This window comes from Chenopodium album, chromosome 17 (assembly GCF_948465745.1).
Source record: "Chenopodium album chromosome 17, dcCheAlbu1.1, whole genome shotgun sequence".
Lineage (NCBI taxonomy): Eukaryota > Viridiplantae > Streptophyta > Magnoliopsida > Caryophyllales > Amaranthaceae > Chenopodium > Chenopodium album.
This window is the reverse complement of record NC_137850.1, coordinates 2,364,994-2,382,731: the sequence shown is the minus strand read 5'-3', so window position 1 is coordinate 2,382,731 and position 17,738 is coordinate 2,364,994. Positions and strand designations below refer to the sequence as shown.

The 17,738-nt window shown below is 34.2% G+C and overlaps 1 protein-coding gene across 1 annotated transcript; it reads right to left on the bottom strand.

Annotated features, from left to right (window-relative positions):
* Positions 1 to 2,075: 2,075 nt before the first annotated feature.
* On the bottom strand, positions 2,076 to 15,471 carry LOC145589371 (uncharacterized). The gene is made up of 17 exons (XM_081645910.1): positions 15,206 to 15,471; positions 13,777 to 13,849; positions 12,102 to 12,145; positions 10,694 to 10,736; positions 10,296 to 10,580; positions 7,793 to 7,864; positions 5,875 to 5,919; positions 5,715 to 5,794; positions 5,467 to 5,531; positions 5,322 to 5,388; positions 5,113 to 5,226; positions 4,822 to 4,895; positions 3,214 to 3,311; positions 3,076 to 3,132; positions 2,893 to 2,961; positions 2,758 to 2,811; positions 2,076 to 2,508 (listed from the first exon to the last, which is right to left on the bottom strand). Exons 1-17 carry the CDS (start codon positions 15,301 to 15,303, stop codon positions 2,434 to 2,436), a joined length of 1,413 nt encoding a protein of 470 aa, XP_081502036.1. The 5' UTR covers positions 15,304 to 15,471; the 3' UTR covers positions 2,076 to 2,433.
* Between the last annotated feature and the right edge of the window lie 2,267 nt (positions 15,472 to 17,738).

The following is a 17,738-nucleotide window of genomic DNA, read 5'->3' as shown; positions in this document are numbered from 1 at the left end:
TTCAAGCAAGGGTTAATAAGTTTCAATAAGATTAGTTCAGATTAAAAAAAAAAAAAAAATTTAGATTTGTTTAGTAGATCAAATAAGTTCATACAAGTGAAAACATTGTGAATAGTTAGCACTCTATATTCACATGTTATATAAACCCACATTTTACGTACATCCACTAATCCAGCTACCCTTTACATTCTCTCTTATTCTATCAACTTTATTTTTCTAGCTACACATACTCACAAATTCCCAAATTTTCTAAAAGCATGAGTATACCTTAAGTGAGTCAAATGTTTAGAAACGGGGTAGCTAGTATGAATAAATGCAAGACTAATTATATGACTTAATACTCCATAATTAATTAATTAAGACATAAGTCAGCAAACGTCCCAGGGCATTCGATAAGATGACTGAAAAAAAATCGATTAAGATTTTGAATAGCGTAGATACAATAATATAATTTTGCATGACTCAAATTGAAAAATAAACACGACCCGATCTAACCTCATCGAATCCAACCCGAACACCCGAATCGACACCTTTAATGCTTACTAGGAAAGAACCCAACCCAAACCTTGGATTCCATATATGTAACAATTACTCCAATTAATAATGTCGTACTACCACAGTTGTATACATTCATTAGATCTCTAGCTCGACATTGCATTGCCAATTTGCCAGATGAGCATTGCTATCCCAAAACAATGAACAAAATAATAAATGACAATCATGAATTTAATAAGCATGCATTTATAGTAACAAGTACATTGATAGTATGCATCTATAATCTAAATCAATAAATTTATACAATAAAGTTTTGAAACAATTTTAATCAATAACTAGTTAAATTTGGAATATGATAGTCCCTCCAAATGTGTATTACATTTATCCAACAACCACATTTTAATGCCAACAATTGGGCCACAAGGTTTAAGTGTAAACAATTTTGTTTTCACTACACTAATTTATATTCAACTGACATTGTTGTTATTGAATGATTAAAACTGAATTAATTTTATTGTTTGAAATAAGTTATACTTATTAAAACTGAATTTTATACCACGTAAGTACTAGTGACTGTTGAAAATTAATTTTTACATTATTACTACGCAGTATTATTTTGTCAGTTGAAGTGAAGAGGGCTTACGTCTAGATTTTAATTTACTGATTTTATGATTTATTTTATCATTGATCGTTACGCTATTCACTCAGAAATTTACTGTGAAACTAACGTTATTTAATTAATAATAGTGTGCGGCCCGGCGTTTCACCAGGTTACCACTTTGATTAAATTGTTTATTTATGAAATATATTATCATTATTTTTGACAAAATAAAATATATTATCATCGATTATGTATTTTATGCATAAATGTTAAAAATTATGTTACTAATTGATAAAGAGTATTGAAAGATATTTTTTAACACTATTGTTTGTGAAATGTTGATTTTATTCCTCTTTTTTGTTTTTTTTTTTTTTTTTTTTCCAAACTGCTTATCTTGTATTTCCTTTTTAATTTATGGATGTCATTTATACTTATATTTATATGTGTAGATGACATCAATTGTTATTGGCTAAGATGGTAAGGAACTAGATTAGTTTCTTTGAGGTCTAGTGTTCGAAACCCATTAAAAGCTTTTTAATAATAGTTGGAATGATTTGTTAATTGGTAATGACGTGTCATTAAGTGATGATGTGTCACAATGCTATGAGAGGGGAATGACGTGGTACATAAACAATTTTAGGAACGCCTTTTAATATATAAGTATAGATGTTAAAAAAAGCTCAATTTTTTTTTTTTTTTTTTTTTTTTTTTTTGAGGGAAGATCATTTCATTAATAAGAAGCCATACTCAAAATTCATATTGATTAATTTGACATACGAAGTATACCAAGTATCAATACGAGTAAAGGTGTCAGAGGAGAAAAAAAGCAAATTTACAATCATTTTTTTCTCTCCTTTAAGTTTAAACTTAGTATTTTACAAAATTAATTCTTTGTTTTTTTTTTTCTTATTATTTATTTATTTTTTATTTTTTTTTGAAAGTTTTCAATAATTTAAAATACAAACGATGATTGTTGAACTAATAATAAGTTTCAAGGACAACATTATAGTACAAAATAGTTAAATTCTCTTACAAAGAAAAAATTACTAAATATGCCATTGATACTCAAGAAGGAATGGAGCCAAAAACAGGGCCCATCGGATTTAAAGCCCCGGGCCATGGGCCACTGATCAACAATGTGGATCACTTGATCCACAAACAATAACTTCACAGCAATAAATAACATATACGTATATTGAACATTGCAGCAAATTTTTCCATCTTTTAGACTGGTGATGGAAATGATTTGCTGCTAAATGGGAGACTAGGTGCTTGTAAGGTGATCGCGTTCTTTTTGAGCCCAGAATAAGCAGCATGCCCTTCTGAAACAAAGTTGATCATTCATCAGGTGTCGCGCTAGACTTGTTTGCAGATTTCTTTCTCATGGTCCAGAATGCTGCGAAATACCGGTTCTGCCCAAATTCAAGTATGAGATTAGTTTACTCTAATAGTCTCCATACAGTTGTGCCCCTACACGATCCACAGTAATGAAATGCACCAAATGTACCCCTTAAGAGTCGAAAGTATACAATTTTAATTTTTTTTTTTTTAAAAAAAGGTATATTAAGATTTGGATATAGGGATTATTGACATTGCACCGACAGTTTCCTAACTGCTAGACAAATAGCCGGACTTTATACATATCACACTGTAAATGTTACCTGCATCATAGACCGAGCATTTGTTGTATATGTCGTCGAGATAGTACTTTCCTTCTGTACATTTAAACAAAGAAATTATGTTACTAGATATTGATTGATGCAAAAATAGGAAAGGAGAACTTTTTTTAAGCTAACCTCTAAAGTAAATCCATAGTGGAAAGCCACCTTCTTCACGTCTTCTAAACTTAATTCTATGGACATCTCCTGGAGAAGGGGTGAAAGATTGGGGAGATGGTGATTTATTTACGCATATTGACAATCATACATGCATAGGAGACAGGTGCATATATCAAAACAAGAATAGAATGTCAAGCTTACATTTTGCCCATATGTATCCGCAAAATGATAAAGCAGTGGCCCAAGATTAATCCACACCTATTTCAGCATCAACTCAATCAAAGGTGTTGAATAAGAAATGTGAAATAAAAAGACAAAGGAAAATAGCTGGAGCCTCACCCCTCCATCTTTGAGGATTTTCCATATTATTTCAATGTACTCTACAATGTTATGAGCTGTGTCAATGAAAAAGCACGTCACTACAGCATCCCAGATTCCTGCAAAAAAAAAAAAGCAAGCAATCAAGAGTCGTAATACAGGATAGCATATAAGATATTACCAAAATGTTGAATGTCACATGGCTTAGTTTCTCAACTTCAATTAACTTTTTTCCTTTTTTCCGGTGAAACAACCATAATTCAACTTGAGCATAAAAACTTCCATCTGTCCCTAAAAGACTTCCTCATTTCCCTCCTTTTACTCAAGAGTTGTGTTGAACTAGTAAGCAGTTCTGTCCTTTGGCATCTGGGGGTATGGAATAAAGTAGAGAGATTGTAGCAGCCATGGTAACTAAACAGAAAATGGGGCAATCTTTTAGGGACGTGAGAAGTAATAAAATATCAGTGGGCAGCGGGAAAACTGTTCAACTGAGCTACCCTATGTTCTGCATGTAAGACATTGTTACAAGTCAGTTACACTGGATATGATCTTCAAAGACTATGGAAGTGGTGGTGACCAGAGAATGAATGGTGAGATTCAAGAAATTTATGCCTCTTACGTCTTACCAAAGTAGCTGTTGTGTCTATTTTGTCTATTAAAGCGAAAATGAAGCTTTGTACAAGCAAAGAGTGCCTACTGTGGGGTTTGTTGCTGAGTATTTCAAGTAAACACTACAAGGAGTTGGGAGTACTATTCCCAAGAAAACTTCAAGAAATGGATAATATGATTAGACAATTCATAATCTGATAGTATGTATTTGGCATGATGAATAATGATAATTAGTGCTAGCATAAGGGTCAATCATTTTTTTGGGAAGTATGGCAAACTTCCAGGGGTTGAAGACCTGTTGTAACTTTGTATTTGGATTGGCACTCCCCTATGTTTAGGTTTGGGCTTGGCCTGAGCAAAAATCCTGAGTCTAGCTTGTAAAACGCCCAGCCTTTGGTTAAGGTATTTTCCGGTAAAAAGGGTTATTCTTCAGAGTCTAGCTCGTAGAACACCCAGCCTTTGGTTAGGGGTCCTTAAAACGTTTTCTTGTAAATAGGGTTATTGCTTATCGCTTGATACATAGGGATCCCCCCCCCCCCCAACAAATAAAAAAAGATACGGTGTATAAAAACAGGTATGCCAGGAAAGAGATTGTTAGTAAAACCCAAGCTGATGCAAAGAAGAGTGAACTCGAGCTGATAGAGAGAGACGGGTTCCCGGGTTTTATATATAATAATAAATAATTATAATTGTAATAATAAAATTAAAAACTAAACTACGTAGTACAAGTTATAGCATATAGTACAAAGGACAAAGTTGCTGCCACAAAAAAGTCGCCAAGGTGTAAGGGAACAATTTCTCAAAAACTCCTAACAAAAACCTCTCTTTAATGCAAAATCAGTCAATCAATATGCCATACTATGCATTGAGTTACCATGCTATATTAACACTTTGAAGGTTTATATAGTTTCTTCTTAAACATACATATGGATCAAAGGTAATGGTCAAAATTGACAAGGTTTGAACCTAAAAACACAAATATGACCAATAACTTAAGAAGTAAAACAGTATTTCAGTTACCTTCTTGACCTGGATCACTATACACTTCAACAAAGTCCCCGCCACACATGGAAAAACCTTCAGTTATTCCTACGCTGTTTACTCAAAAGTCAAGCACAACATTTGAACCAAAAACAGCATCAGTTAGACGCAACATAGATAACTTTTCTGAATAAAATCAGGTCAAAAACAAGATTACAAATCTCCAAAACTTTTCAGTGGAACAATTTTGTTAAGAACTAATATATTGAATATGATGATAGGGATGAAGATGGTAATGTTGACTGATAGATTTGTAATTTTAAACATTACCTAGCAGGAAGAATGTCGGGAATAGAAACAGGACGAAGTTGGTCCTCGTCTGAAATCGAATTGCAATTGCTATGGATCCAAGGGTATATAGTCCATTCACCAACAGATTGAGAGCTGAAATGAAGGCCACGCATAATATAAGTGTAATTAAATGTAAACCTGTGTCAACGAAGCTGGAACAAAAAATAAAAATTACAATGGAAACTTACTGGTTGAGAATAAAGCTGGAGCATATCATCATATAGTATGAAAATTCATTACCCTGGCATACAAAGCCTGTTACACATTCATCCAATCATGTCAGTGACAACTTTACATATTACAAATTTGAGGAACTATAGAACTTCTACAGACCAAGTCGTGAAATGTCCAATGCCAATCTCCCAAGTCCAGCACCAGGTACCAGGCAGCAAGGAGGACTGTAAGCAGACCGGCAATTAGGAAAAAGGTTAATGCCAAATACAACAAACAAATATGTTTGAACGTAGAATATGCAAAACCTAGCAATTCTACTCATAACAAAGGCCGTACAAATTAAATGTACTAGTATAAAAAGTTGCACCTCATCAGCAAAAAATAGCTCAAGCTGTAAGGTATCTTACCTTTCCTTACTGCGCTTGGGAAACAATCCCTCAAGCTCCTCAAGAATGGGCAGATAGCATTGATCACGCTCCACTTGCCCCTTTTACACATGACAGGTTAGTATGCAGAGGGAAGCATCCACGAAAAAGACAATGGAAAAATCAAGAAAGGAGAACATACCTCTGCTCCCCAATCTCTAACTATATTTCTTATGACGCAGCGAACCTTTAAGAAAAAAAAAAAAGAAGTGAAATGATATTCATAAGAAATACAAGTAGCTTAATGAACTTTAAAGTAATCTCCAGATAATTATAATAGGAATTAGTAGGGCGGGAAGACTGCTATATAATAATGATATAACCCGCATAAGAAAAAGTAAAAGTACAAAAAATGGGGAAAGAAATTAACATCAAAACAATATCCAGTAGCAACAGAATTCCGCTAGAAAGATTCAATTCAGCGAAAGCCCAGCAAAAAGGAAGGCAATCTTATTTGCAGCCTTCAACCAAACCAGTAGGCCAGGACCCAGGAGAAAGCTAAGTTTTGACCACGTGGTTGAGCTACAGTCTATAAACTTCATCTTACATCCAATCCCTCAAGCACAACACAAGTATCACGCATTCACGCATATTTTCTTTAATAGGAGCTATTTCAACATAAAAATCAAACTACGACTCACAGTTTGATATTCTGCCAACTCGCTTATCTTTCAGAGTTAGATATGTAGCCTACATTTGCATACATCAGATGCAATATTCAATAGCACAAACCTACATCAAGCCTTTACAAAAATAATTCTCGATTGCATGATTACTCAAAATCACCCAAACCAAACAATTAGGGTTATGAGCACAAATTTATGATCTAAACCCCAAAAATCACCAAACTCGAACAACACCAGGAAATTGAGTAAACTCAAGTCGGGTTTCACCCATCAGGCTTAGAGCCCATAGAGGCCATCAAATAAAGGCCAACATGACCCTTATATGTGTGTTAGTTCCTCCCTCATACCCCACAACACCTTCCCATTTCTCTCTCTAATGATGCTTAGCTCTCCTACAGAAATCACTGATAAGATTTCATTAGAGCAAATGGGCTTCATAAAACCTGGGTGTTAATTTAGAGTCGAACCTAAAATAAACAATTTGATCAAATGGAACAAACATTATACCAATCTAGAATCGCAGGTTGGGAGAATAACCATCTCACCTACTCACATAAGTGTTTTATCACAAAATTTTACTAGCATCAAAATTTTACAAGTATAATTCTCAATCACACGTAAATAAATTAACTTCCTAAAGTCCTTTCTAAAGGAAACAAAGAATCCCAGAGGATGAGGATGTAGATTGTAGAAAAAAAACAAGCTCCTTCAGCTTCAAAATATATTTTTTCATTTGCTGAATTAAAAAGATTGGTTATTTTCTAATTATTAAAACATAATTTTCAAATTTCAATAAACTTTTCACTTACATCATAATTTTTATAAGCAAATTAATTAGAATAACTCAAGGTTTCATTCTATATGCATTCATAAAACCAGACAAAATTGGATAAAAGCATATTCCAGATTTGATATGGGACAACCATCAAGGTGTTAAATTTGTAATTTTGTATGCAAGGATACACGGAATAATCAAATTTGTAATTTCGTAAGGGATGGAGGAGAAAGATTTATGTTGATGACTACACGGAATAATCAAATTTGGTTCATGTTAGCCGACCCCACTTTTGGGATTAAGGCTTTGATTGATTGATTGATTGATTGATTGTATGCAAGGATAGAATCACGGAGGTCAGTCATACAAATGGATCAATTGGTGGTTCTAGCTATAACTCATTTTTGATAACCAAAAATAGAAGTGGTCAGTTAGGTTGCAATATGATTGCTTGTCGCTTTGACGCCAACAAAATGTAGATGGGAGGAACGGCCTTTTAGAATGGTCCTCAGAACTTTAATCGCTATTTTTGCTTCATAAATCCTAAGACATATCAGAATACATTATATTTTCTAAAGACACAAACAAACATTTAGCTTCAACAAACAAGGTTCACAACCATCTGGCATCAATATAATGAATTTAACTAATAAAAATACCTTGTCAACATCAACTAGTGGCACATTCAATTGCAACGATGAATTCAACCAATCACAAGAAGATGACGATGCCTGCAGAAAATTGTAGCAATTGTCACCAGCATATAAGCAACAAAGAAATGCAAATAGCAGAATAGTAAACCTGCAAGAGAGCAGCTTCGATACAATATCCACCTTATCAACAAATGTAGTAGAAAAAGTTGGCCTTACAACTGTTGCAAGGGACCTTTTTAAAGTAAACAGAGAAAAGTTCAATATCGAAACCGAGAGAGTGATAATGAGCATATTTCTAATACATATGTGCTATGCCTGCAAGGGGTAGTAGTGACCATCTCCTTCCTGCATACCCTTCTCTTAGCATGCTGAGCAACCCCTTCAAATGGACCCAATTTCTTGACACACCTTGAGCAGCTTGGTTGCAGTTAGAGGACTTTCAGTCAGTCCTTTGCTGATTCCACAAAAATTCCAGAGGTTTTCAGTAGGAAGACACAGACGCAGATAGGAAAAAAGGTTCCATGAAGATGTGTTCCTTTTGTCATCCCAAGGTATATTCCACAAAAGCTGAAGCTTAAGTTCTTAAAAATAAAAATCTCATGACATTTCAGTTGTATCTGGGGTTTTTGTATGCTATATTGGTCTGGTTAAATTCACTTTGGATTTTAGCTGCAATAGGTTTCAAGAATTGTATACAGCACACTCAACAATGCGTTAATCTGACGTTACGTTTAATCATCTAAGCAGTGGCGGATCCAGCCTTGTTCAAGGTGGGTCACGTGACCCAGGAAAAAAAGGGGTTAAAAGAAAAATGAAAGCTATAATATTTCATATACATCTCCACGGTTTAGTGGTCAAGTGCATGAATTGAAAACTTTCCAACTTGGTGTGGGGGAATGCGGACCAATTCCCATACCAAACATTTTATTGTTTTTTTTTTCTCTTGGTTACTCACTACTATAGTCACTAGCCTAGTAGCCTGTTAGAGTACGTTACTAACTTTTGTTTATCTTTTGTTTCATTTGCTTTGTATTATTGTTTCTAACTTTTCATTAATATCAAAGAATATGTATATTTTTTATTTTAAAACTATCATACTTAGCTTTTTGTTTATTTTTTACTTGACATTTTACATATTAGCCTATTAATTTTATAATTTTTTTTCATTTTTTTTTATTATCGTATATATTATTTTACACAATCATGCTTTTGTTTTGTAGATGTATTTTACTCCATATTATATACATCAATTTACTAATTTAAGTTATCTTATGTGATGTTAGATAACTTCGAGAGTTCAAACCCCTAAGGGAAAATTTCTGAATCCGCCATTGCTTTTATTAATTCAATCCTATATTTAGTCCATAATAGTAACCTATATTCATTATATTTATGAGTACTCTCAATAAATCTAATTGAAATTGTAACTTAATTTTTAAAATGTAAAGGAAAAAAAATGTGATATAACAAGTTTCTTTAAACCCTAAATTCATCCTCCACAAAATCCACCTCTTGGATCGATGGATGACAGTGACCTAGCACCTATAAAAGCCTAGATCCGACTGCATCTAAGAGCATCTTTGTTCTTGTGTTTCTCTCATTCTATAAGGTTCTCCTTTTCTCTCCAGAAAAAGAAAGACAAAAATGGACTCACTGACTGTTGCATGTTCTTTCCTGACTAAATTATGAAATTGAGAAAAGAAAAGGTTAAGCCTTGAACATTTAACATAGAGAGAACGCAGGCAGTGTGCCAGAAGACGGAATAAAACACATGGAAGTGCAGCTACAGTCGCCTCTGCAGACACAGCATTATACCAGCCCACTATGTTTCAACACTTGTATACTAGGGATTTTTTTTATTTTTTTATTTTTTTGTTTTTTGGTTCAAACATGCGTCATAACCTTCGAAAATGAATTTGGGGATTTTTAATGTGATTTTTGTTTTTTTGTTCCAGACACCTGTCAGAAAGAATGGGACTGAAGATCGGTCCAATCAGTTGTTGAACCACAGAACTAGCCACAATGCAAGACTAACAAGTCAAGTTAACCAAAGAGTGAAGATTAATGCCAAGAGATATTGCCAGGAAAAAAAAAAAAAAAAAAAAGCCAAGGAAACCATGGAAAATTTTGTATGTTGTGGATTTGGTTTCAATATGAAAGAGAAAGCGCAACTTAAAAGTTGCAAAACACAGCTAGCCTAGCTCATGGACATGGTTTTAACCCTCGTAAATGATGGTGCTTTACAGGTTGTGATGATAGTAGCTACAAGGAGTTTATATCACCCACCACATATACAAACAATTTGCAGATAATTGAAAAGAATAAATACTACACATAAACTGACAGGGAAAATAGGAATGCAATGGAGAGGCTTGCTACCTTTTATCACAAGGAAGACTTGACCGAGATTTCAAAGAGGTGACAAGAATAATAAGATAAACAACTTGAATAAATGTTCAAAACATAAAAAAAAATATACATTATGTAGACAGTTATTGGGTAAACTTACATTGCCATTTGATTCAACCGATTTAAGTTGTCCTTCGCTTTCCTGACCACCAATGGCATTTGTAGCGACCTCAGTATCTGTGGTTCCTCTAGCTGATGGCATGTGATCATTTTCTGTATTACAAACTGCTGGGTCTTTTGCTGATCTCGCCATTCCAGTCAAGCTGTGATGACTGTCCAAGGAACTCCCATCATGACGATGATGGTGCTCATCTGGGCAACATTCAAGATGCTGATCTTCACAATTATCTACATCCATGCTCATATCTAGTGGAGGCTCAAAGGCCTGCAATGAAGAAGTTACAGTAGATCAGCACGATATCAACAACTTCAAAAGAGAATAGAAAGTGCTGAGACAAAATGAAGCAAAAAAGGAATAGGGGTGAATATGCACATTACCTGAAGCATGTTTAAAATAAAAAATGTATTCACCGATATACACCTGCAACAAGGCAAATAGATTATAACTGATGCACAAGTGACGAAGTCTGAGAATATCATAAAGCAGATTACAAGAGCCACAAAAATGAAAAAATGACCACAGACACAACGTGGCATGGCAAGCTCCTGTAAAAGTGTCTGAATAACAATGCTGAAAAACTTGAAATCTTGAAATGTTCTCAGCCATTTCGCTATAAACCCGAGGCATTTTATGCTCCCACTGTGAACATCATATGCAAGAACTAGATGACTAGTGTTAATAAGTGAAGCCAACTTGTGAGCTACTCCAAGCCCCAGTTAGTCAAGTAGCAGTTAAACTTGAAGCTCAGTATCCTGTAGACTGGTGTATTTAAGAACATTTTCACACCTTCTCCTATGGAATTACTTTTAACTTCTGGAGATCAAAGTTTTCTTACTCCGACCACCAATTAAAAATCAATACATAAAACTAATATTAGTACTCCCATACAGAAGTATCCCCTCTGTCCCACGTTACCCTTTACACTTCCATTTAATAAGGTCCCCAGAGATTTTATATCGCTCACTTATCACTACTAAAAAATAAGGGCCTCACACTCTTTTATTCAATATAAAATACCCATCCTATCACATCTACAAGCTGGATAAAATGAAAATTAATACATAAATAACAACTAATCGCCTAAAGCTATGTGCCATGATCAATTCCGAGAACTTGACTGTCTGGACTAGGAGCAAAGCTTTTAAGATTTTGGTCCTCTTATCCTCTAGCTTGTTATTTTCAGATTGTTTACAGAACACCAGTCCGCTGAAGAATAAGGTGAGCCAAAGCTCATGAGCTGACCCATATCAATCAAGTAGAATTTAAGGAATATTCTGACTCAGTGAGCTTTGAGAAGTGTTTTTAATTGACCTCAGCGATACTCAAGATTAAATCAAATCAATGACACCAGCAAACCCTGTCTTTGGGATGAAAATATTTCCCGACCAGTATACATTGTGCACACGAACAACTTTTAAGAGCAGCCTTAAAGAAAAGCTGCAGATTTACAAACTCAAAGCAATTACATATAGATTCAAAAACCTTATAAAATAAAGACATAACAAGAAATTTCGCCAAAGTTTCCCCAGACCACAAAATCAGTCTATAAGTTAATTGCATTCAGCTAAAAGAAAGCTGGTTGATACATGGTGGAAAAATCTTTCTTCTTTTCCAGCCAAAGAGATATGGGGTGAACAAAAGTAGATTCCAAGCATAAATTTTACTAATGCTTCGGAAATATAAGAAACTATAAAATCATGACTACCAGAATCCTCAAAAGCTAGAGCAGCTACTCCTATTTTGTCCAAACGCATTTGGATGCTGGAAGAAGATGATCATCATTACCTTCTCAAACTCTGGAATTTCGATGGCAAGTGCGAAAGAAGAGTCTGTAAAAAAGTATTAAATATTGGCGAGGTTAGAATCGGTTAAATTTTAAAATTTCAATGATCATAAATTACTCTTTTCATATCGTACTCCCTCCATTCCAAATTGTCGATTGAACTTATGCATTGGCAAACGTGATAAAAGAAATGAATCACCTAATTTGGAACAGGGGAAGTATTAGATACCTTTTTTACAGAAAACAATTGCTTTATACATTTTGATAGTGACTGAAAAAAGTAGTAAGAATGAACTATCATCACTTACTCACATTGCACCAAAAAAAACCACTTAATACTCACAAAAGATGTCAAAAGAACACAGCTAAGTTGATGCAACACTTTCTGTAGGAAGGGATAGGGGATTGTCACATATCAAAAGTCCCAATCATAATAATATTAGTCACATCCAGAGTTGACTTCACAATAATCACTAGAATGTTCACATATCAAAAGTCTATAAACAGAATAACTTCTTGACAGATGTTTACACATATGTTTGCAAATGATTTTAAAATCCAGTTATGCTAGTTCATAAAAGATTCACACTTTTTTTTGTGGGTAGGGATTGACTGGTATATCGTATACCTACTATACTATATAACAAATTAACAACCCAAATTAGCGTGAATTTGGACGCAAATATCAATCAATCATCTCAACTTTAGCAAAGACACATTTTAGACTTTCTCCTTACTAATTAATGGGTTCTTTTAACATGAAGCCTCAAACGAAGTGATTTTGGACCCCATGTCCATGAAATCTCTGTAAGCTTTAGGTTAGTCAAACAGCACTTCATGCTAGCATGACAAATTACTATCATTTGGCTTTGTCTATTTAGTACCCCTAGTACTACCTATCCCTCATAGAGTTCCAACAGGTGTGACAAAGAAGTTTTATACTCAAATGACAGACTATGTTCCTAATCTTGTTAGACAAAGAATGGAAGGATAGTGCAATGACAGATCTTCCTGGGGGAGAGCTAGCCCTGGCCCCTCGTACAAACCTAGAAGTTTTAGTAGCAAGGCAGAAGGCCCAAGCCAATTAAATCTATGTGATTCAGCACTGATTATGTCTCATGCACAATTATGTACAGAGCATATTACATCCCAACACCGCTATTTGCTGATCCAACCACGAGGCCCACTACCTAACTACTTTTCATATTTTGTCAAGAAATTGAGAAGTGCCCTAACCCAGCACAAGGCATTGCAGAGTAATTTTTCAGAATAATATGTCTAGTTATACACTTGTACGATGATTAACTGCCTTGGTTCATAAAAGTTTGACCAGATTACAGTTTTCAAGATCAAAGGGAAAACTTTGGTCCAGTTCTGTTGCTATATTTGACTCGGAACCATGAAAGTTTTCAAAATTGCAAAGGTGTGCCACCTTGGAGATATTTGCAATTATTTCCATTGGCTAACTATCAAAATTCAGATTAGAGAAGATAGATTACAATGAAGATGCACCAACCATGAACATAAGCCACTAGACAATCCAATTGATGAAAAATCTAACCTAAGGCCTACATTCTACAAGGTGTACATAGTTTTGAGAATTTGAAACCAAGGAATGTTACACAAATGACCTCAACAAGAAAACCATCACTTCAAAATCTTAGATGAGTAGAATACCTTATGTGCAGGTGAAAGCTTTCTAAAAGAACTTTCACATCGCTTAATGTCATCTTCAGCTGCATCTGGATAGCTGTGTAAATGTCAGCAGTACACTAAGTTAATTCAGAAGCTGTTTTCAGCTAAAACTGAGAGAAAAGAAGCACAACAAAGCCAACAAACAAGAGGCAAAGGAAGCCATAGACGAAGTTACCACTCTCTAGCAAACAAACAACCCAAGCCACACCACACGTAACTGATGTAACCCTAGTACAATGATATCAAGATCAGTAATTAAGTACACATTTGAGGATAAAGACTTGTAACTTTTCACCCTTTAATCAATTAAGCAATTCAATCATAAGTGCTTCTTCAACAAAACCATTGTACATCCCAAAAACCCACAACTTTAAGATACCAATTAATCAAATATTTCCTACTTATTACCTCGTATTCAACATTCTCCTGCCTAATTAAATCCCAGAAGTTGATCAATTATGAAGAACTTGAAGAGACATGTTTTTTACTTCTTCAACTGAAGACTTAAGAGCCTCAAATAACACCAATTAAAAATTGAACATTCACATCATCCCACCAAAATAGATCCTTTATTTCCCTTTCCTCCTTAGGTTCAACACTTACATTACCATTGACATATCAATCAAGAAAGTAGGTGATTATAATATCTGGTTTAAGTTTCTGAAAGAGAAGGGTCTTCCCATTGGTGAGTAAACAATGCAAAAAAAAAATTGCTTGTTTCCTTTCCCAAGCGATAAAAAGTGGAAAATTTTAGTCTCCAAATGTCGAATTAGCTCTCAATTTCAACAATATACCAAATTAAGGACTTAACATTCATTGTGTTAATTTTTGGTGCATTGCTGAAATTGATATCATTGTAAGCAAACATCAACATCATTCCAATGCCAACAATCAACGAGGCGGAAGTCGAATGTACTCAGTCACATCCCAATTATATGTGACAATTATATATGCCCCTATACCATTTTCAATAATTAAAAAATAAATAAATAAAAACAGTAACAATGTTAAGACAGTTAAATCAAAATTCAAAAAAATCAAATCTTGTACAACTCCATTAAACATAAACACTTATTATAATTAACCACCTTAATATCATAACGATTTAGTGATTTACACAGTTAAAATTAAAAAAAAAAAAAAAAAAAAAAAAGGCAGTTACACTACACTATTCTGCTTGCAAATAGCATCATATTTTCCAAAACATAATCTACACAATATAAATTACAAATACTCCTCAACAGAAATTAAATCAACTCATTTAGTTATATATTGTAATCTTATTGTAAAACGAAAATAATCAAAAGAAACATATACTAATTAATTAGATAAGTAAATATATAACTAAATAAAAATAACAAATAATATCGAATAAATGCTAATTCAAAAAAAAAAAAAAAAAAAAGAATACTTGATATAAGCGCTGATAATTCGACGGAGAGATTTGACTTCAAGAGCTTCTTCCAATTTTCGACGCCGAAGTTGTTGTTCTTCTTCATTCAATTCCATATTTTCGACGTTTTTGGAGAAATTTGGATTTGATTTGATATTGAAGTTGGAAGAAAGGTTTTTGGTTGAGGTTTGTGCGGCGTTTTGCTGACTTGGCAATTTCTATTTTTTTTTATTTTCTTTTATAAAATGAAACGAAAAAAAAATATTTCAGAAAAAAGCCGACATACGGTAAACAATGAATAGTGAACTCACCTTCTTCTTCCCTTTTATGTTCCCGGTCACTTGTCTCTTGGAGTCTTGATAGTGGAGTATGGAATACTCCCTTGATACTTCTTCGTTTTATTTATTTTTTTTTTTTTATAATTGTAATAGTTTGATTTTAACACTATTGATGTATTTTACTTTGATTAGTTTGATAATTTATACCTAAGTGATAATATAGTCACGTGGGATCTTGTTAAATTTGTCTCGATTTATGTTATTTTAATATCAATTGTTTATAATTTTTACATATTGAATTGGTAATTAAAAATATTAACGTTTGAAATCATGCATCGCAGCAAGCATGAAAAGAGAAGTGTTACAGCTATAAAAAAAAAATAAAAAAAAAAAACCCGAGGAAGTACAAATTAGAACTGTTAATCTATAGTACTACCTCCGTTAATAGTTATGTGCAACTTTTACTATTTTTGTCCATTAAACATTATGTGCAACCAAAAAATTTCTTTCCTCTTTTAGTAAATAAAAACTAGTCAAATATCAATTTTACCCTCATTTAAAAAATTAACACACAATTTACTAACTATAATCAGATTTAATTAATCACTAATTTCTCACCCAATTTTCACCCTAACCAACATTCATCAACTCTTCATCTTCAACTCAAGAAACCCAAAACCATCTTCATTCATCTTCATCTTCATCTTCATTCATCTTCATCTTCATCTTCATCTTCCACTATATTTTCTCTCTCCTCTTTCAATATCATTATCTCTCTTCATCTTTTTTAGATCTTTTTTCGCTCTCTTCACCTTTCAAAAAATTTGTAGTGGATTTCATGGATTTGAAATCTTCTTTCTCTTTCTTCAACTTTCAAGAAATTCAATTCGTCATGGGTTTGTTCAATTGGTGGTGATGATTTCGCAGTGGTTTCCGTCGAATCTATGGGGGATTTTGTGAGAACGGTGGGTTAGATTTCCAGGGTTTTGTTTTTCGTGGGGGTAGGATTTCGTCGAGGTGGTTCCTGGGTTTCGTGGGGCTGGTGGCATGGGTTTCGTGGGCAAGTGGGTTTTGTATAGGTGGGCTTCGTTGGGTTGGTAGTGGTGGTGGTTTCTTGGGGGTTGGTACCGGTGGTGGTTTCTTGAGACCTTGAGGGTTGGTAGTGGTGGTGGTTTCGTGCGATTGGTTATGGTGGTGATTTCGTGGGGTGGTAGTGTTGGTGGTGAAGCCGACGTTGAAAGGCGGCGGTGGTATTGGTGAAGGCGGTGGTAGTATTGGTGAAGGCGGTGTTGGTGGTGTTGGATTGTTGGCTAGTCTTGGTGGTGGCAGTGGGTGATGTTGGCTGGTCTTGGTGGTGGCAGTGGGTGGTTGATTAATTATCCAAACATTTTCTCTCCACTTTAATTACATACCCCTAGAATACATTAATTACCATTATCAAATTTTGCTTCGTGAACCACAAACCCTCTCAAAGTTGCACATAACTATTAACGAAGATAGTATTTTACTCCCTCCGTGTTTTAATAAGTATTACACTTACCAAATTCGACCGAATTTTAATAAGTGTTACACTTCCTTTTTTGGCAAAAAGCTACATTTAAGTATTATATCTCTCTCCTCTCATGATCCCCACCTAAACTCACTATTACTGTTTTAATCATATCTACCCTCTCACATTCATTACTTTTCAATAAACTATTAACCCCATTATCTTTCTTTTATAGTTTTTAATACTCCAACTACCCCATTTACCTCTTATTTTATTTAAGTCAATTAAATTGCCTAAAACTATGTGCCGGTCAAACTGTAACACTTATTAAAACACGGAGGGAGTACTACTATGGCCTTGTTTGGCGGTAGCGTTCTCGGTAGGGGTTAGTGTCTGGACCAAATCAAAACACTAGTAGGAAAAAATAAGTGTGTTTGGTAAGGTAGCGATTCATGTAACGGTTAGCGGTAGAGAGAGTATTTAAGGGCGTGTTCGGCAAAATATAGCTGTGACCAAACACTCACATTTTTTGTTAAGTAGTGGGTTGACCAAGTCAAAACTCTAAAAGCTACTCAAAAGCTACCACCGAACACGCCCTAAGTAACTTTTGTCAAACATTAATAATATTAGCGTTTGAAAGGTAGCAGGTAGCTTTTGACAAATTTTGTTTGTTTTATTAATATTATGCATGTATTTTAACTTTATTTTAACATTTCAACCACTACTTTTACCAAACACTCATATTATTAACAATTACATTGACAGCTAACCTCAACCTGTTACT